At 46.7% G+C, this 24,640-nt stretch overlaps 1 protein-coding gene across 2 annotated transcripts in view; it reads right to left on the bottom strand.

Moving 5' to 3' along the window:
* CARHSP1 (calcium regulated heat stable protein 1) overlaps positions 1 to 22,721 on the bottom strand; it is a 36,039-nt gene extending 13,318 nt beyond the window's left edge. Inside the window, exons 1-3 of one of the 2 annotated variants that reach the window (XM_074552996.1) lie at positions 22,586 to 22,721; positions 4,579 to 4,777; positions 380 to 502 (exon numbers count right to left, since the gene is read on the bottom strand). In XM_074552996.1, the coding sequence (XP_074409097.1) occupies positions 380 to 502; positions 4,579 to 4,777; positions 22,586 to 22,685 (422 nt within the window). In that variant the 5' untranslated portion in view covers positions 22,686 to 22,721. Of the gene's footprint in view, positions 1 to 379; positions 503 to 4,578; positions 4,778 to 21,133; positions 21,546 to 22,585 lie in introns of those variants that run through there. The other variant, XM_005487638.4, reaches the window with a different exon arrangement.
* Positions 22,722 to 24,640: the final 1,919 nt, after the last annotated feature.

Raw genomic sequence — 24,640 nt, 5'->3', positions numbered from 1 at the left:
TTTGCAGGGAACCCCTGACGAGGGGGAGAGAGAAATGATGCATCTGACTCCATCTTATCAGAAGGCTAATTAATTATTTTATTATACTGTATTATTCTATACTATATTACATTACATCTAAACTGAATCTGCCAAGCACTCAACTCTGCACACTCTGCCCAGAATCTCGTGACTGTCAGCCCACACACACACACACCTGGCCCTGACAGGCCAAGGAAACAAAACCCCATCGCTCAGGGTAAACAACCTCCACATTGCATTCTGCTTTGGCACAAACACAGGCACAGCAAATGAGATAAGAATATTCTTGGGAAGAGCTGTGCCTTGCTTTTCTGTGTGCAGAGCAGTGTGGGGCTGGAGGCAGACAGGCAGAACTCACTCAGAGATGTGCACGAAGATGTCGGGCCCTCCGTCGGCGGGGGTGATGAAGCCGTGGCCCTTGGAGCGGCAGAAGCACTTGCAGACCCCTTTGTAGATGGGCCCCTCCGAGGCTCTCACCGTGCTGCAGGAGGAAGCACAAAGAGCAGCTCAGGGCTGGGCACACTCCCACTGCCACCAGGGCACGCTGGGCAAAGGCACAGCGGCCAAGCCCTCCCTCCCTCCCTCCCCGTGAGCTCTGCAGCAGCGCCCGGCTCTCACTGCCACACACTGCACTGCCGGGGCCTTTGGAAGGGACACGCAGATGAAGATGATGTTTGCTAGCATATAATGCATCAACTGCCATCTTGAATTGAACTGCTCCATCACTGGATGAAGTTTTCCTCCAGACAACATACTAAATGTGAGAATCTTCCACTTCCAGACACCATCCTGCCTTTGCTTCCTGCTTTCCAGAGATGTTATCTGAATTACTATCTCAGCAACTCCTCTGCCTCCATGCTTGCCAGCTAGGGGTTTATATTCACTATTCACTGTATATTCACTACAGCAAGCACATTTTGTGTTTGTTCTAGAGAGGGGTGAAGTATGAATCTGAGAAAAACAAAACCTCATCACACCAAAGAGCCATGACATTTCCCTAGGACAACTATTTATACCAAGCTGTGAACTGTCTGCAGTAAGCACAAGGATGCAGGGCTCCCTTGTATCCAATCAGTTAAAAAAGAGAAGTGGCTCCACACAAGTATTATCAAACACCAAAACAAATCATCTCTGCTAAATGCATGAATCTTCTACCTTCATGAGTTTGGGAATACCAGTGTCTACCTAAGTGCTGTGCTTTCACAGATTTCACAGGAAGTGTGAAGCCAGCTGTAGTGCAAACAGCCAGACTCATGCCTGAGCTCCTCCTCCACTGCCAAGGGACCTGTATTTTAAATGAGACTCATTTTCAGAACCTGCAATCTGCAATACTGCCATCAAAAAAAAAAAAAAGACTTGTCCTGAAAATTGTGTGGTTAAATCCTTTTCTGCATCAAATACACTGATCCAGGGTTTGGATCCAGGGATCCAAGCTCACTCAAACACTTCCATTAATGAAAACCCACTGACTTAGACATATTATGGGTTTTACTCTGAGCATTGCTAGCTCAGAACCTTCTTCATGCCAGGAATATCCAGTAGGTTCCACGTTAGAAGAGGATTTTGTTGCAATTTTTCAAACACAATGACAGTGCAGCCATTTGTTTGTGGGCATCATGGCAACTTGGACATCATTGTCCCAAATGTTTAAATTTTACTGAAGTCTAAATGAAATTGTTTTTAAAAAATGGTAACAGCTTTGTTCCTTAAATCAAACTAACAATAAAGAAATGCAGTTGAAAGCGCTAAAGAAAGAAATCTCCATTAAATCACTTCATTTCCAGCTCTATAAAGCTGTCAACACACCTGACCTCATAAGTGCTTGTTACACAGAAAAGCACTCACTGTCCTAAACAAGCTATTAAAGTTCAATTGCATCTTTCAAAGAGATATGGCACTGTGGGGGATGAGGCCCCCCACTCTCAGTGAACCAAAATTAAATAATCCCACTGAATAATAAGCCACTGCCTGTCACATTTGTCTCTTTATACAACTGCTCACCTAGAGCTCGTTTAAAGAGGACACACACACAAAAAATTCAGAGCTATTTTGGTTTTCAGGACAAACAAATACAGCAAGATTCCTACACTAATTAATGATTAAAGAACTGTGGAAGCCAAATAACAAATTCTTTCTTTTTGTAAGAACCAAACTAAGATTAACAGCTGAGAAGATTTACAAAGAGTTCATTATTAACACAGCACTGAAGCAAGCTAGCTTGGACTTGCTTTTCAAGGGCAACCCCAATTATTAAGTCAATTATGTTCCTTTCAGCAATCTACTTCCATCAGGAAGTTCAGGGCATTTGAAAGCTTTTGGAACTGACAAAATATAAACTTTTTTTTCTGCTTCTCTTCTTTTTTTGCCTCATTTTGAATTCAGAAGTAATAATATGAAGCATCAGTGAGACTTATTATTTAAATCCTCATGGATAACTCTGGAAGAAAAGAGCTGGATAACACTGCCAGAAGTAAAAGGGGAAAAGCACAGAAACCAGAGTGAGTGGCCCAAAACAGGCTGGCTGTGGGGCAGAGATCTTACTGCCACAGCTTTCATTCAGCACTGCCAGACCTTCCTCACACAGAAATAAAAGGCTGTGGCAGAAGCTTCACATTGCACCCAGATTCAAAGGCTCTGAGATGAACACAGGAACCCACATTGCCTTCCTCAGGTCAGCTCCTCACTGGGAGGCCCCTGACAGGCACTGGGAATTCTTTGCAATGGCCAAACCTGGCCACACCATCCTCAGCTGCTGCACTGGGGAGGGGATCCCTCTGGACAGGGCTCACAGGAGCCTGCACAGCGCCATAGGACCCCAGGAAAGACCAGGGAAAGCCAGCTCTGCTGAAAGATCACTACTAAAAGCAACAAATATTACCTTGCTTCATGGAAAACCTCACTCAAAAAGCCTTAGAGAAAGAGATATGGGGTGACACCCTGATAACCCATATTCTTTAACAGGTCTATTTGAACAATCTTAAGATGAAGGCATGAAAGGTGAATAAGAAAAGGAAACAAGGAAATAATAAATAACCCCACTGAATAATAAGCCACTTTCCTCTGAAAAGTGATGGAGCATCCCTAAAATGTACCCTTGATGACATTAGCACAGGTGTCAGGAGTAAAAACCCAAAACTTCCAGTGAGGTTTGGTCCAGTGCCTCAGGGGCAGTGAGAAGGGAGACCAGGCCAAAAAAAAAATCTGGATCTGAGAAGGAAGCACCAACACAAACTGGTCCTGGAAGCAACAACTCAATGTCAGAAGTGAAGCAAAGCTTCAGACAACAAACTCTGTTTTGATAAATCTTGGTGTATTTTCCCCTCTCTGTAAAACTTTTGTCTTAAAGAGCCAAGTGACTTCAAACATCCTTTTCTAAAACAGAGCATTGAAAAACTGTAGGACATTTGGACAAAGTCCAAAGGCATCAGAACTTCTTGGAGAAGAGTATCACAAAGCATCTTCAGACACCAGGCCCCCTCCAGCCCTGTGCAGGGGCTGCTGGTCGTGTCCTGTTACTGCTGAGTAAGAAATGACACAGATTATTAGAAGGTTGGTTATCAGAACAGTAGTTTCAATATGAAAATTCTCTCCTTTTATAAATAGATTTGACATATTCTACTTGATTGGTTAATTAATAAAAACATTTTTCTTCTTTTATAGATAGTTAAAAGAATATTGCAATTCTTTTATGGATAGATGTGAAAATTCTCTTCTTTTATAGATAGGTTTGATATTGGTTGGTTCTTTTATAGATAGTTAAAAGAACATTGCAATTCTCTTCTTTTATAGATAGATACGAAAATTCTCTTATAGATAGGTTTGATATTAGTTGGTTCTTTTATAGATAGTTAAAAGAATATTGCAATTCTCTTCTCTTATAGATAGATATGAAAATTCTCTTCTTTTATAAATAGGTTTGATATAGGTTGGTTCTTTTATAGATAGTTAAAAGAATATTGCAATTCTCTTCTCTTATAGATAGATATGAAAATTCTCTTCTTTTATAAATAGGTTTGATATAGGTTGGTTCTTCTATAGATAGTTAAAAGAATGTTGCAATTCTCTTATTTTATAGATAGGTTTGACATTGGTTGGTTCTTTTTAAGATAGTTAAAAGAATATTGCAATTCTTTTATAGATAGATATGAAAATTCTCTTTTTTTATAAATAGGTTGACATTGATTGGTTAATTAATAAAATTTAGGAAAGAATTAATACTTTTGTATTATTTAAGTTTGTATTAATTAAAAAGTATTCATTAATAAAATTAATACTTGATTGGTTAACTAATAAAAACATTTTATTTTATTTATTGCGAGCCTGCCACAATCTCCCAGCAGCTAGGAAGCCAATAGTCCACACCTTCATTAAACCTCCAGCTGGCTCAGGCGTGCTTACAAACACTTCTTGAAAAGAACAGAAACAGAGAAGGGAAACACCGCTTGTAGGTTGTTTACACCCATAAGTTATCATTGTTCTAACTCTGTAGAAGTGCCCCAAATGCGCGGTGAGAAGGGGCATTTCCCGCTCCCAGAGCGCCCGGCGGGCGGTACTCACGCCGAGAAGGTCCGCGTGCGGCGGGTGGGCAGCGGGCTGGGGATGAGGTAGCCCCGCAGCGGGGACGGGGAGCGCTCCCGCGGCCGCCGGCTCTCGGGCAGGTGCAGCGAGCTGGGCGGCGCGGGGCCGGGGCACGGCGGCGAGGAGGAGGAGGAGGAGGAGCTGGGCTCCGCAGACATTCCTGAGGCCGGAGCAGAGCCTGGAGAGACGAGAGATCTGATTTAGCCCCAGACGGAGATTGTCATTAATGCTACAGATGCTTGCGATGCTGATTTTGTAAGACCGTGACTCACTTCCTGCAGACGTACACACGGACACGGCTCCACCAGCTCTGCTGTGTATCAGTGAGCTGGTGTTTTGTAAAGTTTATTTCTTTTGAAATGTCACCGTTTTGTCAGCTGTAGTAGGAAGCTCCTCTGCAAACAGATTACTCCACAACTAACGTGTTTGCTCACTCCTGCCTTACTCACAGGCTCTGAGCCCCAGCTCCTGCTCTTGGTGTGCCCCACACACCTCCCACACTGATGGGCCTTGACCACAGAGGAGTTGCGCACAAACACACACCACAAGAAAGAAGCCCTTGAAGAAGAAATGCTGAGATAAAGCTGCACCTCCAGTGCTGCAGGTTGGTTTTGCTGTGTGATCACCATGATAACTTCATTGCTGCTGCTGCTCACTTATTAACACAGCTCTGTCAGCTCATAACACCTCCAGCCTGTGAGTAGAGAAGCAGAGGAGAGCTCCTTAATTCCCCTCAGACTGAGCCAGCCAGCTGATTTGCTGTGCCTGGGAAGGAGCACAGCAAAGCTGGGAGGCAGCGCCAGCCCTGAGGAGCTGACCCCTCCTGCCTGGGAGGTCTGGCAGACCCAGCAATCCCCTTTGGGAGCTCTGAGCCTGCCACAACCTCCCAGCAGCAAGGAAGCCAACAGTCCACACCTTCATTCAAACCTCCAGGTGTGCTCTTGCTCAGGTCCTACAGCCCAGGAGGGAGAAGATGCCCTTCTCAGCACGCCAACAGCAATACATCTCATCACACAACAGGCAGAACTCCCAGAATCCATGCAAGGGGCAGGGTCAGAAACAGCAGCACTTTCACACACACAAATGCATGGCTCACAACAGCAGTGGCAGAAATAAGAGGAAATAACCAGCACTGCTCTGATATTACTATGCAAGTCCCCAGCCACACTGAAAGGGGAAGATGGTTTGCAAAAATAACCAATAACCCACTACAGTTTTACTTAAGAAGACTAAAAATATCTGGTTATCTGGATGAGTTAGCAAAAAATGTGGCGATCTGAGTCAAGAAAATATCACGAAGGCAAGAAAAGCTGCCTTTAAGACCAATAATTTAATTGAACTGAAATCTCTCATATCCATTATGCACCCTCCTCTTGACACCCACACTCCCCAGCCCATGAATTATGGAGTGGATCCTTGACATGACATTTGAGAGATGCAGCCTTCTTGTCAATGACAAATCCATATTATTTCTTCCTGAAAATAAAGACTAAAATTAAAAAGGCTTCTTAAGAATGAAGTCACCAGGGAACAAAGGCTTTTGTCTTTAATTGCTCAGGGTGCTCAGAAGATAGAAGTGAATAGTCAGTCATATTCCCTCCTCTACCAGCTTGAGCTTTCCTCACTGTTCTCAAGAACAACTCAGCTAAGAACAAAACCTCAGCTTCAGGGATGGAATTTCAAATATGGATGGTATCTGTCACCCATGAGCTAATGCCCTGCCCAGTGTCACAGCACAGACCAAGATGATAACACCAAAGGGTCAGGATTTTCCAAACTTCCTCCTCCTCAAAATAGACCTGCTGTGCTGGCTGGTACAGAGGAAGTCACAATTTTCTAAACCCCTCTCCTCTGGACACCTTGCTTTCAAGGAATGTGCTTGACAGGGCAGGACCATAGCCCGAGTAAGTCACAGGAAAAATAACAGCAAACAATTAAAACCTTATTCTGATAACTCAGCACACATGGGCTGAGTGAAAACATAGCTTTTAGAATCACATGCTTTCTCTCCTCATCTAAATATAAACCAGCTTGTCAGGTGACAAGCAAAATGCAGAGTATTCACCCATCTACTGCAATAGAGCCACAGAGTGCTGCCAGTCCCCTTCCTCAAACAAGGCTAGAGAGGCAGAATTTTCCCTCCTTTCTGCAAAACACAGACAAACCACAAAAATATTCGCAAATAAAGAAGACTAAATGGAGTTAGAAGTGTGCTACCATGTGTTATTGTTCCCATTTGTATTATTTTGGTGCCCTCTGCTCCGCACACATGAAATAAACCAGCGATGTAGAACATTCAGTGCAGTGTCACTCTACAAATGTCCTTTTTGTTCTCTGCCCACAGCAAAGGTGCATGAATAGCCTCAACTCTCATCACTTCTATTACAGGAGCCCTGCATTGTGCTCAGAGCTGGGTGAGACCTGACCCAAAACCACACAGCTGAAGGCAGAGAGCAGCAGCCACACTTGGCTTCACCATCACCACAACCAGTGGGGACATGGGGGATGCAGAGCCATGCTGCAGCTCAGGCTCTACAGGCAGGATGGTGCATCCCTGCCCAGGAGAGTGCACTGACTCATCCCTCTGCCCCTGGGCTTCTCTGCCAGCTGTACAAACCAGTGAGAAGGATGGGAGCCTGACCGACCGAGCTGAACCGCGTGCGTACTACAGGATGGCAGCAGCTCCCACCTCTATGGCAGAGGATCAGCTCATCTGGACCTTCACAAAGACAAAGGTGCAGCTGGGCTGTCTCAGTTGGTGCTGGTGTGGCCACTTGTTGACGTTGTTCATGCAGGATTAGCTCATTTCCCTTGGCAGCCCTCCTGCAGGAGCACAGACACTCTCCCCACTCGCAGGCGCAGCTGGAGGCCGGGCAGTGTTGACACAGGAAGCCTACAGCAAAAACTCAAAACAAAACAAAACCCACACCACAGCCCTCCCAGCCACCTCCTCACAAATGCTTTGCCTTCCCGAGGCAGTTACCAGCAGTCTGCAGAGATGTTTCCCAGATGTTATCCTGGGCTCTGAACTGACTCCTGTAAATCAAGGATCACCCCTGGAACTTGGATGGCAGCTCTTCCTCAGCACCCACAAATTCCTTCCTCTCTTTTTGACTCTGTGACTAGCTGAAGAAACTTTCCTGCAGCTCTCAGAAGCCCCCTACATCTCCAAACTGATGTCCATCAGGTTTTCCCCTAAAATCAGGGAAACCCCTGGTTTTCCTCCAGCCCAGCCAGCACTCTCCCCTTGGCCATGGCAAGGACATCACCCCACAAAGCCCAGCAGCAGTGCAGGCACCCCGAGCTGCCAGCAGCACCCATTCCCCTGTGCCAGCACTGCAGAAAGGGCAGCAGTGAGATCCCAGCCAGGCCAGGGAGCAGGGACAGCACAGCCAGCAGCTCTCCTCTGCTTGAGCCAGCAAAACGTGTGCCTGCGGGGATTTACAGAGTGAATGCAGCATGACGTAGGGTGGTGATGTTTTCAGGCTCTTTAGGAAACTCCAGCCACGTGCCACATTACCCTGAAATCGCCCCATATTTCAACATGCATCATTTATCTTTCTCCAATGAGATTTTTTAAAAAATATTTATGTTTAGGAATGCACTGAACTGGAATAGAAATAAAATTAATTACAGTAACGTCATGGCAAAAGTAGACTAATTTAACATTTCAAAGCAAAAATATTTTTTAACATACCTTTTTTAGAAAAATAGGCCCATGTGTGCAGAAAGAGACCCCAAAATGTCATCTACAACAAGTGATCTACAAAGCACCTGTAACAAGTGAACTACAAAGAGCACAATACATGCAGGAGAAATTTCTGAAATTCTCCATGAAAAATAAATTTTAAAAGTGATAAGGTTGGGGGTATATAAATGTCACCATAATTTCTCTATACATTTATACATCCTATTTCTCTTAAAGTGTGCCCCATACCTCTAGGAATACCCTAAAAATAGCAAGTTTGGGGAAGTTATCCATTCTGACCAGCACAACACTACCACAAAAATCTTATCTCATTTATCTTAGAAATCTTATCTCACCACCACAGAAATCTTATCTCAGAGCCCTTTATGGCACTGGGACCCCGTGCCAGTGATCCCAGCACTGCCCCTGCACCTCAGGGTGTGAAGCACTTACAAAACACAAACAGTTACGAAACAGCTTCCAGAGCTTCCCCTTGCAGCTCAGTCTGCATGACTAACTTTCCACAATTAATACTGGTATTTCAATTAGCACTGAAACTCAGAGTTGCAACATGCATGTGACATGTCACAGAGGATTATGGTATAGGCATGATGCTCTTGGAGGCTGCAGAGTGCCCACACACTGGAGTGATTTGTCACTTAATGAAGACCAGGACATGTCCAGTAAAAGCCTAATTATAAGGTAAGCAAAATACAACAAGGAAAATTTCTCTAGCTTGTTTGGGTGTACAAATTAATTTGGATTGAAACAGGGTTTAGTTTACAAACAGCAGCAGCTATTTCCAAGCAGTCTCAGCACTGAACACTTTGTGCCCAGATGCTGGGGGTGCCCTTCTGCTCCTGCAGTGAGCAGTGTCTGTGTCTGAAGGAAACCCTGCTCAGGCAGCACAAACCCACCCTGCCCAGCAGTGACCACAGAGAGGGATGGGGAGGAACCCAGTCAGCAGCAGCCTATACAGCACACTGACAGAGATGACTGCCTGCAGTCCCATGTTTTCCATTGTTCATCAAAGCTCAAAAAGAAAAAAGGTTTAGATGGAACTGGATGGTTAGTCAGGTTAAGTACATGTTTCAACTGGTTTAGGATTATACTGAAGGATATATGGCGATACTCTGTGGCTCATTTCATCAAAAATACAGAGGAATCAGGATTTTCTCTCACTGGAAATCCAGTATTGATAATGCACAAACTTGTTGCTCCAAGCTGAGCAGAGCTAGCCAGGGTCCTCCCCTGGAGTGAGCACAGGAGGCTGTCACAGATGCACTGTCAGCTGCCAGGGGACAGAGTGTGCAAAATCCCATGGCAAGGACCAGCTTCCATCCTGCCCCTTGTAAAAAGGTACTTCAGTGGGACCAGAACAGTGGTAAGGCAACTTCCTCAGGACGTGGCACTGAGCTGTCCCAAGGCCAGCACTCCTTCCCTCACACTCTCTCACAGGAGAAGCCCAAGCCCTCAGTTTGCTTATAAAATCTCTTTGATCCAGCCCCTTCTGTTTAAAGAACAGATTGCAGGAGGTGGAAAGCCCTCCCGAGCTCATGGTGAGACTGGACAAACAGTGACAGGTTCCAGACAAGCATCCTCCTCTGGGAGCTCTTGCAGGCAAGGATGAAGATGGTGGTTGAAGATGATGATGATGGTGGTAATTAGGTGCAAGTGTTGCCCAGTGACTTAATTTGCTGCGCACCTGTAGTATTGGCTGATGTAATCAAATATTTAAATGACAGCAGAAAAGGGGTGGGGGGGTTCTCACCTGGGCAGGACACCACAGCCTGTCACCAAGCAGGCAGGTGGCAGTGCCCTGTGGGATGGGCTGGCACACCCATCCCTGTGCCCAGAGCACACCCAGGGGCACTGAGCCAGCACCAGCCTGGGGTGGGATGCCCAGCATCCTGCCTGGCTTTTGGTCTGCCAGTGCCTGCTGGGTGAGCTGCCAGGCTCCAGCGCTGGCTTTCCTGTGGCAGCAGGGACACCCTGTCACAGCAGTGCCCAGCTGCTCCCAATGCCATGTCAGCAGGGACACCCTGTCACAGCAGTGCCAGCTGCTCCCAATGCCACTGCCAGCAGGGACACCCGGTCACAGCAGTGCCCAGCTGCTCCCAATGCCACTGCCAGCAGGGACACCCTGTCACTGCAGTGCCCAGCTGCTCCCAATGCCATGTCAGCAGGGACACCCTGTCACAGCAGTGCCCAGCTGCTCCCAAAGCCACTGCCAGGTGCCCCCACAGTGCCAGAACCCAGAGCAGCAGCACAGACACCAGCTCCCACAGCCCAGCCCCAACCCAGGTGCTCCTTCCCTGAAGCCAAGGACACAAGAGGTCACCCCCAGGAGCCAGTGTTGGTGTCCCCAGTCTCCAAAGAGCTGTGAAGGGTACAGGGCAGTGTGAAGGGAGATCCCAAAGCACCCTGGGGAACATCAGGATGACTTTACTTGATCCAGCACTGGTGGCCAGGTGAGGCAGCCCAGGTCAGAGGTAAACACAAGGTGAGTGCAGTGTGGTGCTTATCTCAACACCTTTCCTGCATCCTCATTTAAAGAAATGGCAAACTAAAGGTTGCATAGTGGTATTCAATAACCTCCTAGGAGAATTTTCAGGCCCTTCCTGAGCTCATATAATCTTTTAACCTCTGCAGTATCCTGTGGCAGGAAATCTCACAGCTTAACTGTCTATGAAAAAAGGGCCTCCACTCCTTTTAGTGGACTGTGAGGAGAGGCCCTTTTTACAGGGAAATTAAGAAAGGACAGTGAGACCAAAAGGCAACCGCAAATTAGAAAAGGAATATGTAAAGAAACAAATGGGAAAAGCCTTAGCTTGGAGGAGCACACAAGAAAGGGTGTACAGACTTATTCAGAAATCAAACCTTAAATTTTCTAGCAGAAGTGACATAAAGAGGGTAGAGAGCAAGAATGGTTACAAGCTATTTCTGGTGATTTTGCACCCCTCCCCTTTAAATTTCTGAGCACAAATGAAAAACCCTGTGCCTTTTTAAAACAAAACATTCCCCACTTTGTCACTTGAATGGCTGCCATGGCTCTTTTTTAGACAATAAACCCCACTAGTATTAAATATTTCTGAAGATTTATCTTTGTCAACAAGTTGGCTGGTTTGGGCCAGAAAGCAGATATTATCTATTCAATGTTTTGTGGTCCCCAGCACAGAACCATTGTGCTGGTCACTCCAAGTTCCTGCTGCCTTCATCACTCCTCCATCAGCCAGGGCTGGGAACTCTGCTCTGGGATAGCAGAGGCAACACTTCATATATCTCATCCTAAACTTGTTAACATGCTCAGTCACAGTGAGCTGATGTGTTTCCCAGACAAAACACAATATATGGCAGAAAAGGGAATTTTCTGTCCCTTCCAGTGGTTGCTTCCCTGCATTGAAACCCAGCTCCTCCTTCAGTGTTTTTGCAAGTCTGAAGATTTCCCTCTGCCATTGCTTCCTTGCTGGAGCATCCTCCGTGAATTTATTCCAGGATTTATTTCATATTGGCAGAAAATATTTATACCAGAACATGAAAATCTCTCATGTGTCTTGTGTCTAAGCATCTTAAAACTCATCTACAAGGCAAATGGGTTATGCAGTGTCATACTATTATAAAGAAGTTATACATATGTAAATCCCTAGGCACTTTTGAAAAGTTCTCCCCTTTTCAGCCTGCTCTGACATCACAAAACTTCAGGCACAATTGTGGTTAAGTTTGCTCATGTGCAACTTTGAGCCTTTTAAGGCTACTGAAATCCCCTGAAATATTTATGTGGCTCAAGTGTTACTCAGAACAATTAGTTCACTGTGTTTCCTCCCTAATCAACATTTTCAATAGGGGAAAACAGTTCACATTACAGAGATCTATAACCATGGAAATTTATGAGGCATACGTGTATTGGCAAAGAAAAATATAAATCCTCTGAGAGTATTTCATCTGCCAGCATTGCAGCAAGCTGCAGTTGGCAGGGTACAGAGTCAGAAACCACTCAAAACCAGCCTGATCCTCACACCAGCTCTGTGAGGCACCCAGAGACCCCAGATGCCCTTCTGGACAGGCCAGGCTCTAATTTCTGGTTCTTCCAATGCACAGACCACGTCCCAGTCTCACTGCCTGACACTTTCTATGCGTATTTTTAAGCATCCCAGGCTAATAACTTGGGTCTATTTCAAAAAAATCACTCAGAAATAAATTAAACAAAATGTTTGTGATGGACATAGAATTATGAACCTACATCAATATCAAGTAATGGCCAAAAGAAATAAAATTGACTGAAATACAGTAAGAAACAGAGCTTCCCAGCTCTGCATTTGATGGAATGATAGACCTAAAATTTAATGGAGAAACTTATAGATGGATGGATGGAAGGATGGATGGATAGATTAGATTAGATAGATAGATAGATAGATAGATAGATAGATAGATGTTTAAAGATCACAGGCCCACTTAGAAACTGCATTTGTTTTTTCTTCCCTCCATTACATCCCTCAACACAATTTCCAGTGTATCTCACCATGCTGTACCCAAGTTTGTGCTTGTGACCCCGAGACCCCTCTCAGTGTCCTCATGCTCCAGCAGGAGGCAAGTGCTCCATCAACACTGTAAAACTAATGGTTACCTCTTAACTCTCAGCTAAAACTGCCTTAATATGTTTAACTGAGGTCTGTAAGATAAGAATTACATAAACATACACAATTCACAGGTCTGGGTTTTCTTACATAGCCAAACAACATGTGGAACAGAGAATATGTAAGCTAACACAGACAACCAAACTCCTTGGCTGAACAGAAAATGCTGCATTTTGCCTCACAGAGCTGCTCAGTGCTGGCAGCACACCCATCCCCACTGCCAGCTGCTGCTTCACAGAGCTCTGTGTGATGTGATGTGCTGCACTGACAGGCAGCCCCTCCACGTGCAGACCTGTGGGCATCCAGAGCACACCCCACAGCTCACAGCCTCCAGAGCTGCTCCAGGGACACCAGCCATCCCAATAAACACCCCAAATCCTCTGCCTGCTACACACTCTCCATCACATCCTCTCATATGGCAGCTGAGAAAGCACCACCACTGATGATGCTGTTTAGAGTTTTAGGGAAAAAATTCTTTTTAAGTCTCAAACATGCTTACAGTAGCCCTAGTCCAGCCAGCAGGCAACACATGGGGAAACGGGCCTGTGGGGAGTGTGACTGCCCTCCCTGATTATCCTGTGTGCACAAACCAGTCTTTCTGGCTCAGCACATCCAGCCTGTGCTCTCAGCAATGGCAGAAGGAGTCACACTGTGCTGCAGTGGCTGCAAAACCGCAGAGCCAGCATGGGCACGTGTGCGGGGCTGCGTTTCGTGCCTATTACACACAACAAAACTATTCACTGCCTGTGAGTTCCAGAGCCACGGCCCCGTGCTGTGCTGGGCAGCACAGAGCTGTCCAGAACCACAGGCACTGTTGTTGTGCTGTTTGTGGCTGCTCTGTTAGTGCTCAAAAGCCAGCACAGACCACAGCAAGGGAAGGGCTGTCACTGTCGTATCTGCTGAAAAATCCCTCACCACGATTTCTTCTCCTGGGAAGATGAGAAGCCTCAGAGAAAAAAACAATATTATCTAATTTGCTTGTCCCTGTTTTGCTGCTTTCGAATGTGGCTGGAGATTGTTTACCAACAGGTGCAGGTTTGATTGGGTTCATGCGAATTGTTTTTAATTAATGACCAATCACCATCAGCTCTGTCGGACTCTGAGGAGTCAGCCACAAGTTTTTTATTATCATTCCTGTTAAACCTTCTGTCTGTACCCTTTCTCTGTTCTTTAGTATAGTTTTAGTATAGCATTCTTTAATATAATATCATAAAACAATAAACTAGCCTTCTAAGAACATGGAGTCAGATTCATCAATTTCTCCTTCCTGGAGAGATACCACAGGAAATACCTGGAAATACCAGGAAATTTCACCCCCAGCAAATACCACAAAGGGGCAACTCAAGCTTTTCAGGCAAGGTAAAAATCAAGTGTTATAGTTGAAAAAAAGCAGGCAAATCTTGAGACGTACATTCTTCAGGTATAAAACTAAACTTCCATATAGCAGCACATGTTTAATAGGAAATTATACCAAAGTTTTGCGTTAGAGTAATCACTACCACAAAAAACTGCATCTACTTCAATCACAGGGGAAATGGGACACACAAGCAGAGCAAACACTGCACGCAGTAGCAGCAGTGAATGCCTTTATGAAGGATTGTTTTGATTCAATTTACCTGTTTAGCCACATGCTAATAGCTGCATGACCTTACAAAACTGGGCCAGAGCCACTACCAAGAGAGATGTGAGATCAGTAAAGAAACAAAGACAGGGATATATTTAACAGTGCCTTTGTTATTTTTATCTAGAGCAATGCTTTGTGTGAAACCCAGTGTTACAAGCTAAGGATCCTCAGGGTCTGCCTGCTCAGGAACAAGCCCCAAGTCCAGAACAAGCCATCTCATGGTACTGCATGCACATCTCGTGGGTTCACCCTGGTCCTGGTGGCCAGGAGAGCCCAGACTGCACAGCTGCACATCATGGGGTACCAGAGAGGGCTCCTCCTCAGGATCCATGCCAGGGAACAGGCAATGCAGCCACACTGCAATGTTCAAGAACAAATTTGATTAAAATCGCAGATCCCAGCTGTACCAGTCTAGTGAGTGTCCAGCAAAACCACTTTTGTCCCCATGGGGCTGTGGAAAGTGCTGAGACAGCTCTGCACTACCTTTGTCTCTAATTTCATTCCTCTGGGATGTTTTTCAGGTGAGGTTTGTCTACCTGAAGAGCTTGAGGGATGGAAGGGAAGGTGAGCTTGTGAAAAATGGGCAGTGCAGGCAGCAGCATGGTGACATTGTGATGCTGAGATGCTGCTGGCAGTGCCTGGGCAGCAGCCCTGCCAGATTCAGCCTGGACTGGGTTCCAGCAGTGAGTTCCTGTTCTGAAATCCCTGCTGCCATGGCTAAAATACCCTGCAGTGGATCACACATCCCCAGGGACAGAGACCATATTTGTCTAAGGCTGGTACAGGGAGAAAAGAAAAAAATCAATGTAAAAAAAATGTATCAGAAAACAGTGGAACTGCACATATATATAAGTACATCAAGATACTTCTTCTACTCCTGGTGCCCTAAACATTGGTGAGAATAATTTCTAGGACTGACACAGTTCCCAGGGTAGGGAAAAATCATCCTTCTGTATAGAAAAAAATGAGAACATGTTTATTCAGAAACTGAGACCTGTGTAAGATTCAAACACACTTTCTGGAACACCATATAGCAGAAAATCAATATTCACTCTATTTTCTGTCTCCCCCACCTGTAAAATGAAGAATCCACTACTTTAATAGTTTGAAACAACTTTAAGAACTGCTCCTACCAGTCTCCATCACAAAGAGGCTCCATGAAAAGGCTATTACCATGTTTCATTATTCTCATTGCTAGATTTCCTTCAAATATTGGAGAAAATAAAGTCACAGTCTCCACAGTTGAGTAAATTTTGCCTTTCCTGGCTGAGATCAGCAGAGCTCCTCTTCTGGACCTGCCACTGCCCAGAAAGGCACTGGCTTGATGAGCTGGGTGAGAAGATCCAAACCATGTATTTAATGTGTATTTACACTCCAGCAACAGGCATAAATTTTGTAAACAGGAAATTCTTTGATGTTGCTTTCTGGTAGTTTCATTTACTCTTTTAAGAAATTGACAAGTTGAAATCACGCCCAAGACTTGCTTTTATCAAATGACTGATGTAACTGAAAACAAATGCCTTTGACCAGCCTTCTGAAGTCATATCATGAAGGGAAAGGCAGCAGACAAGAAGCACTGAGAAGGCAGGAGCTCATAAAACAATATAGTCCATTTTGCCAGAGGGCCTCCATCAGCGTGACTGGCTGTGCAATGTAAACAAACCAAACATTAAACCAGGACTGACATAAAAAGAAAATTCCTCCCCCACTGGACAGGCAAGATTAAATGTTTATTTCCTGGACACAGTCTAGTCTTAGTCTAGTCATTTTCTTAAATAGCAAATGGCAAAGAATTTGAAACCTTGGGAAAAGCAGCACTCCTGGAAATCGGAGTTGTGCCTGGAGGAACACCCCATGGCAGAGAGGTCACCATGCCTCCCACCCTGCCCAAAGCCAGCTCTGGGAAGACATGGTGGACATCAGATGCTGAATGGGCTGCAAACCTCCTGCAAACAGCCAACTGGTATACTGTCTTTGGAAGCAGAGGTTCCCACTCCAGTTCTCAGCAATTTCATGTTTTGGTTTTGCTGTTAGTCACCAAGATCTGCAGTTGCAGCAGGCAGCTGCAGCCTGTCCTCCACCGTGGGACAAGTACACCATGGCTGATGTGACAAGTGGCTGAGAAGGACAGACCCTTTGCTAGAGGCTCTGCCAGTGTGCTGTGGGAGCTCTCCCCACGCTGGCCACGCTCCTCTGGAACCTCCTGGCTGCAGCCCCATCAGTGAGTGCCCCATCCAGCCTGGCTTCAGCTCCCAGGCAGTCCCATGTATTTTGGCACACAAGCTCCCACCTGGATAACACCAGCACACACTTTGCTTCCCTCCTCGGGACCAGCCTTAACTCTTAGCGCTCTGTCACTTCCCCAGTCATGTGCTGCTCATGAGACATGGCACAGGACCAGCAAGGTTTAATATTCCAGAGGAAATACCAGGTCAAGGTTCTCTGTTTCCCTTGGTCCTGCACAAAGCGCTCTGTGATCAGATCAGGCATGGAGCCATCGGGGTAAGGAACACGTGGTGCACACAGGCCTGCTTGCTTTTTCCAGAGAGAGGTAATAGAGCCCTCCCTTGCAGTTCCCAATCCCCTGGGGATTTAACTGCAGGTTGTTTTGTTCTCTCTGTGCCTTCACCCCTCGGCTATCTCATCACTGGGAGGCTGCAGCTCAAGCCCAGGTTTACCTTCCCAGATCCCAGTGCTGGGCAAGAAGTATGGTCACAGGCCACCAATTATTGCCCAAACAGCTGGGCAAGCACCCAAAGGCCAAATTCATAATTGCTGTCCTTGAAACAGCCCTATTTAAACATCTGTTGAGACCTTGACCCTATCACCAGCTCCTCCCTGCAGAAATACACAATTCAAGGTGAGCAGAGCCTAACACTCGCACCATGGGTCAAAAATTTAATGTTCATTTTCTTTAGACTTCTATTCAGCTTCCAAACTGCATTAATAATGCAAGAGCTTCAACGTGAGTGGCACTACACCCAAGACAATCATTATTTTTTAAAGATTGGATAGGTTACTTTGTTATATATATATTTATCTATCTATATTTTAAATCGACCCAAAGAAAAAAGCTGCTGTGCAAACCAGTGACAAATAAAGAACCAGCAAAGCCCTGGAATCCATCAGTAGGACCGTAGCACTGAGGAACCACAGGGATGCAGCTGATTTCTGTGAGGCAGGAGGGGTTTGCAGGCTGCTGAAGCCTGTCCATTAGAGCAGGCTCAGGCTCCCGGGCAGCACCCACGCCCCACCTACCCCGGGGCACTGCAGCCAAGCCTGGGCAGATGCGATCTGACTCACATGGGATTGCACAGCTTCCCTCGGGGGGGGCAAACACACCACTTTAGTGTGCTCCACATGCCCCAAAAATGACAGAAACGAAAGCTGAGTGTCTCCCTGCACAATGCAGAGACAAATAAAGCGTCAGTTTGGTTCCTCTCCCGGCTGCCACCGAGGCGTGCACGATGCTCCGAGGTGTCACCTCCTGTCAGAGGGGATCCCATCTCTGCATCTTCTGTACCTTAGCCTTTTTCTCAACCACTAGCAGAGGGGAAAAACCAAGATCACAGCAGAAAGTGATCCAGCTCTGCTTGTTTACAAAAGCCAGGAGGCATCTGTTTATTCTTGGGAAAGGGAGGCTGTGGGAAGCGATGGCGAACACAGCGCCGGCTGCTCGCTGGGCTCCAGCAGGCCAGCCACAGGCACACACGGCCAGAGAAGGAGAGCAGCACACAGACAGACACTGGAGCTGCCTGGCCTGCTGAGGATGGCTCAGACAGACCCTGGGAGCTGCTGAGGATGGCTCAGACAGACCCTGGGAGCACTCCCTGGCCTTCTGAGTGTGGCTCAGACAGACCCTGGAGCTCTCTGGTCCGCTCAGGGTGGCTCAGACAGGCCCTGGGAGCTCTCCCTGCCCAGCTGAGGGTGGCTCAGACAGACCCTGGGAGAGCATCTTGCCCAGCTGAGGCCTCTCCAGCCGCGCCCAGAAGCCCCCACAGCCCCGGGAGCGGAAAGCCGGGAGTTGCAATCACTGCGGGAGGGGAGGAAATAAAGATCACTGATCCCACATGGGAGTTGCCTCAGAAACCAGGAAAAGACACAGCGAGAGGAGGAAGCAGAACAATTGTCTCTGCCCTGCTCTGAGAGAAAAGGCAAAGCAGTTAGTCAGATGAATGCTTTCTGTTTTTCATTCTATCTGGACAGATGCATCATGCAAACCCAAATCACCTCTCTGCAGCTCTCCTTTCTTTACAGCGTTTCAGCTGGGGTTTTTGTTTGGTTTTCCATATCAACCTGTTGCAAAAAGCAGGATTTCAGTTTTTAAAACTGTTGTGCAGAAAGAAAAACAAACATTTCATTCCCTTTTTTTTTTCCTCTTCAAAGACTGCCACCCCTGTGCTGTGCACAATGCTGTTCCCAGCCTACTGGCCCCAGGAGATGGCAGCTGCACCCCAGGATGGGATGTGATCCCCACTCATCCTTCCCCTTGATGTTTATGGGCTTTACACTTTGCAAGCTGAATTCTTCTCCTTAGTCTCTGCCAGAAACCTTCCAGATGAGGGGCAGATTAATCAACAACTCTCACCACCAACATCCAGAATATTTATCAACCTAGACTTGAACAGTTACGATACCAATAAATTTTGCCAATGCTGATCCCCATCAGTCCTTTCCCAAGTTTCAAGCAGTTACTATCAATCCCTGCCAACTCTACTCCGTGCCCAGTGATTAAAAAACAATTCCTCACAGAAACTTGAGATAAAAATAAACAAAAAGATGCAATAAACAACTTCGGCTTTCACCCTGAAGACATCCCAGCCATAACAAAAGAGACCCCAACCCCTTCTGCACCCCACAGCCCACTCAAGGTGAAATGGAAGCAGGGGAAGTATTTATTTACTTCTGTCACTGTCAGGCTTGACACCAAGAACAACCTTGGCACAGCCTGCTGGTCCTATCACCTGGAAAGACCCTCACACACTACATTTCCTCCCAGGAACCACATTTGGTGGGGTGCACAAACAGGGCCTGGCAGTTTAATGTAAGAGAGCTCTACTGAAGCAGATACCTTCATGTTCATGATGGGTTTCATTTTACAGCTGGATATAAAACCTGGATTCACCCTAAGGACAGCACTACCCAAAGCCACAGTGGTAAGAGACAGAAGGCAGCATCACCTGGCCTTATCTGGTTAATTTCAAATTAGTTTCAGGTAAGCATTTCTGTGTTACATGCACATAAAGGAGAGGATGGTGCTGGTCAAAACATTTACAGCCCTGGGCACAGCAGAGGCAGAAGCTCAGGGCAGTGCAGGGTAGCTGCAGCCAGCAGCAGGTGCCCAGGACGGGGGGGACGGGGCAGCATCACAACCATGCCCTGGGTCACCTCACACGTGGGTATCACAGCACACACGGGCCGTGGGACGAGCTCCTGCCTCAGCTCTGCCCCTGCAAGGGGCCACCTGGGAAAAACGTGCTTTCTCTCCTTTACACCCCCACGTAGAAAGTGAAAATAAACCCATTGTCAGAGAACAGGCTCATCTTTCCCACAGTTCCTTTGGCACACACAAGTTTTTCTTCCTGTAAACACCCAAAGCCTTCATATGAGTTGGGGCTTTTTTTAACTTTTTTTGCTGTATATTAGTTAAACCTCTTCAGATTTAATGAGATACTAAGAGGTATTTGTGAAAGCCCAAGCCCTCTGCAGCTACATTAACAGGCCTTGCTATCGTCCATTATTAATAATCAACAGAAAGAAAGAAATTATGTTTGCCAAACATAAGATAATAATCAGAAAGTAATGGTTAAGAACAGCAGTCAAAAAAATCCTTTCAACCTCGCAAAAATTACAACTAGGAGAGTCACGTCAAAGCAGCCTGAAAGTTTTCTGAGACTCTCCAAGAAATCAAATCTAGCACCACAAAAGATTTTGCAAACATTTCTCAGAAGTAGCTCGACAGATCCAGCAAAAACAGTATCAGAAAAGAGCTCCAAATCCCCTCCTTGGAAGCCAAATTCAGAGGCACAGATCCAAAAATCAGCCTCGGAGGCTTCTCTGCAAGAGCAAGAAGTGACACGCACACACATCCAACATGCCAAGGGAGTACGACTAAAGGGTTGCTTCCCGATTTTTTTGTTTTCCCCGTTCTCCTGAGCAGAAGCGCTGACTGTAAGAGCGGGCAGTTCACGCTACAGCCCCAGAGTGTTTAGCGAGGCTCCGAGTTCTGCAGTGCCCCTGTGAGCAGCCTGCGCTGGCTCCTTTCTCTCCCCAGGGCTCCAAAGCGCTGGTTTAGCGCTCTTTGTCTCGCTCGCCATCTCCAAAACGAGCCATCCTCCGAGTAACAACATCACACCGCCGCTCCAAAGCGCAACAAGACGGCCAAAGTGCTAAAAAACCGCAACAAACAAACAAACCAAAACAAAGGAAACTGGCGCTGACCTCTGAGACGAAATCAATCCACCGCTCCGGAGGAGGAGAGGGCGGCACCGGCACCTCCCGGGCGCTCTCCGAGCCCGCTCCCCCCGGCCCGGCCACCCAAACCCCCAGGGATGCTCGGTCCGAGCCCCCGGGACAGACCCCGCTCACCTGGGCTGGGCTGGACGGGCTGGCGGCGGCCCCGCTGCCCGGGCTGTGTCGGGCTGGCCCGCTCGCTGTGCCGGGAGGGCCGGGCCGGGCCGGGCCAGCCCCGCTCCGCCCCGCTCCGCCCCGCTCCGCACGGGGACACCTGGCCCGGCCAACAGCGCCGCAACTTGTCCGGGCTGCTGCGGGCACAGAGCGCCGGCACGACAGTAACACACAGCAGTCGAGTGGAATCGGTGCGAAGGGAAGGATGGCACGGGCACAGGGCTGAGTGGAACCAGCGGAGTTCCAGATGGATAATCCTGCCTGGTGAACCCTCCCCAATGGTGCGGTGGGGATGAGGAACGCGGCTGTGCTGTGCGCTGTGCCGAGACAGCACACGGTGTGTGCTCTGTGCTGGCATCGTTTGGGTGTGCTTGGCATCCCCTGCACGAGCAGAGCTGTCACACAGAGCCTGCAGCAGGACAGCTGATGGCACAGCCCAGGGCGGCAGTGACAGCAGGCTCCCAGTTAATGGTCACAGACTTTACTGGGAGCACAAAAATCCCCCAGAGACCTTGGGACAAAGTGTGCTGTCTTCATCCAGCATCCAGCTTCAGCAATGCTTTCATTTGTGCATTATTTCCCTAGCTGATAATAACCCACAGTATTTTAAAAATGGTTTTACAAAGAGAGCTTAGAAAGTGAATCCATTCTAGTTCTTTTCCACTTGTAGATACCAGACAAAGCATGCCCTCATATCATTACAAAGGTAAGGCTATGGAGACAGAAGTATACACTCTTTTAGCTGGCCAAAATCACACAAGAAACAGCACAAAACAATTTGTGATAAAACTACTGCGCACAAGCCTTAGTAGGGTTTGTTTTTTTTTTTTGAGGAAAAGCAAACAGAAGACCCATAACAGTGTGTTTGGCCTGAGACAGAGAATCTCGAAAAGGCCTCATAAAATGCAGCAACCAGCTTCCTATGTCAACCACATGGTTCCCTTCCAAAGTACTTTACCTCTCCATGCCATTCTGTTCCACACAAGATCTCACATCTTTCTAAGGTACAGTTACAGGACTGATGACTCCTTTTGCTTAAAATATTAATTAAAGCTACAATTAAATATTTATTCCTGGCAATCTTTTCTCCTTTGTTTTGTGTGCCAAAACTGCTTTTTCCAAGGTGGAGGAGGATGAGTGCACTGCATGAGCAAGCACTGTTCAGAGCAGTCCCCCAGCCACACAATCTGGGAATGCAGCTGTGCTTTCCTCGAAGGTTCAGCACTCCTGAGTCATCCCCCTTGCTTCCCTCTTTCCCTCTGTTTCCCAGACAGACACAGAGCTCATGGGAGTTCCATGGCAATGGATGCCCCCAGCCTCAGGCTGGTTTCCAACAACAGGGGGGGGTTTGAGGGACCCTCCTGTGGGTGTGAGTGCAGTGTACCCCCAGCTAGGAAATGGGAATTTGCCTACCTCTTTTTTTCTCCAACAGCTGCTGGAGACAGGAGCGGTTCCAGCTTCCCCAGCTTGTCTCCCCGTTCTTCTCCTTTCTCCCAGCACAATTACTGACCATCAGTTAATCATTTCCAGCCCTCGTGCCTACCTTGCTCGTCCTGTCGCTGGCGTGGGGGGCCGGCAGCAGGGCAGCTCCTTCCCAGGATGCAGGCAGGTCTGGGGATGTTCCCCAGAGCCAGTGCTGCCTGGCTGGGCCAGCAAGGAGCACCTGGCAGCTGGGAGGAGGGCAGGAGGAAGGCCAGAGCTGCAGGACTCACCTGCCTCTCTCCTCCCTGCTCACTCAGACACAGCTCTGGGCTGTTGCAGGGACTGAGCACTTCCCTCAACAGTCCTGACAGGAAAAAAAAAAAAACCAGAAGGATTTCTTGATAGCATAGCATCATTATACCCCTTTTCATTCATTTAAAGTATTCAAAGTGCAATTACTTACACAATTTGAGTCAAGGAAATGAGTGTGTAGGGGGAAGATGTATCAGGTAATGTGATTCATTAGTAATGGTGGGTGATACATGTCCCTGTGCTGCTGCAAGGATGAGGAGGCTTCAACAACTCTTAAATAATTAGATGGTGCTGCTTGTCAACACAGAGCAAATATTGCCCACCTCTATTGAAAAGGCATGAATTGGTCTAGGATTGCTCCACACATCACAAAGGCAATCCTGATTTCCAGTTGGGCTTCAGAACTATTTAATCTGAGAGCTATGGTTGGCACAAGCACAGGGAGTGTAGGCTGGACATGAATGAACTGTGCCTGGAAATTAGGAACAGGCTCTTAAAGATTAGAGCAATAAGACTGTAATAGAGAATAATAGGAGGAAAAGTACCCTTAACTCCTTGAATATGTGGCATATTAAGTATGCTTCAGTCCAGATTGCTCTATTGCACTTCATGCTCTCATGTCCAGTCCCAGTGCTGGCTGGAACCCACATAGTGCCAGCCCCAAGAGTGGGATCTGCCTTTCACTTAAGGCTGTTTACTACATAATGGGATACACTCATTCTATTTTACCAGATCCATTTTTTCCTATCAGGCATCTGACAAGTTATTGTGTGCTCTCACTATCTTAATCATCTGTAATTCTGAATCATGCTTCAAATGAGCTCTGATCAGTTTGCAAAGCGTAGGAACTGAGGATGTCTCTGCTACTCAGATAAATCATAGCAGCAAGACCCAGGGAAAATATACTCGCAAAGAAACAAGTCATCCTCTGTGGTTAGGGTTAAAATTCAATTCACGTTTACAAAAAGTAGAAATAACCTTGCAAATAGTTTACAGAGATTTGAAATAATAAAAACAAAGACCCAGATTGCCATATAGTCATCAATAATACTGTGTACTGAGAGTAGCACTAACACAACCTTCTCAAAAAGAATTTAACAAACATCTTTCCACCTTTCCCTCAGGGGAGGATTTAGCCCCCACACTTAGTTATCAAATCCAGAGCACTCCTAATAATAGGGTGAGGAATTAGTTCCTGAGCCCCACAGCCAAGCCTGGGACACAATGTCATGGACAAGGAGTAGGTCAGCTCCAGGTTGTAATCAGCTCCCATTTTGTCATCCTGGAAGGTGTAGCAAAACCCTACCAAACAGGTATTGCTCAACTCCTAATCTGGCCAGCTGGCTATTTCATTTGCCTAGTGAAACACTGACAGCTGGCACAAACTTGCCTTGAGCAGGGTTATCTTCTTATGTTCCTTTTTCTTTTTCTTACACTAAAACAGTTCCAGGTTCTTTATCAGGAAACAAGGGGCTCCACACCAGTGCAGAACTCATCAGTGAGCAGGTTGGCAGGTGGCACAACCCACCCAGTCGCTGCAGATTATTTTTTCTCTTTGCTATCTTTTTTTCAGGTTCCCCTCCTTCTAAAGAAGAATTATGTTTATCATGAGCAGAGGAATCTTTTGATGCTTCACATCAGTCAGAAGCTACACAGCTACCAAAGATTTTAAGGTCAGTCAGGCTGTCTCTCTGTTGGTCCTGGTACAGTCACCTAACATTCAGCTCTCAAATC

Source organism: Zonotrichia albicollis, chromosome 16 (assembly GCF_047830755.1).
Source record: "Zonotrichia albicollis isolate bZonAlb1 chromosome 16, bZonAlb1.hap1, whole genome shotgun sequence".
NCBI lineage: Eukaryota > Metazoa > Chordata > Aves > Passeriformes > Passerellidae > Zonotrichia > Zonotrichia albicollis.
The sequence above is the reverse complement of the archived record's forward strand: the minus strand, read 5'-3'. Positions and strand labels throughout refer to the sequence as shown.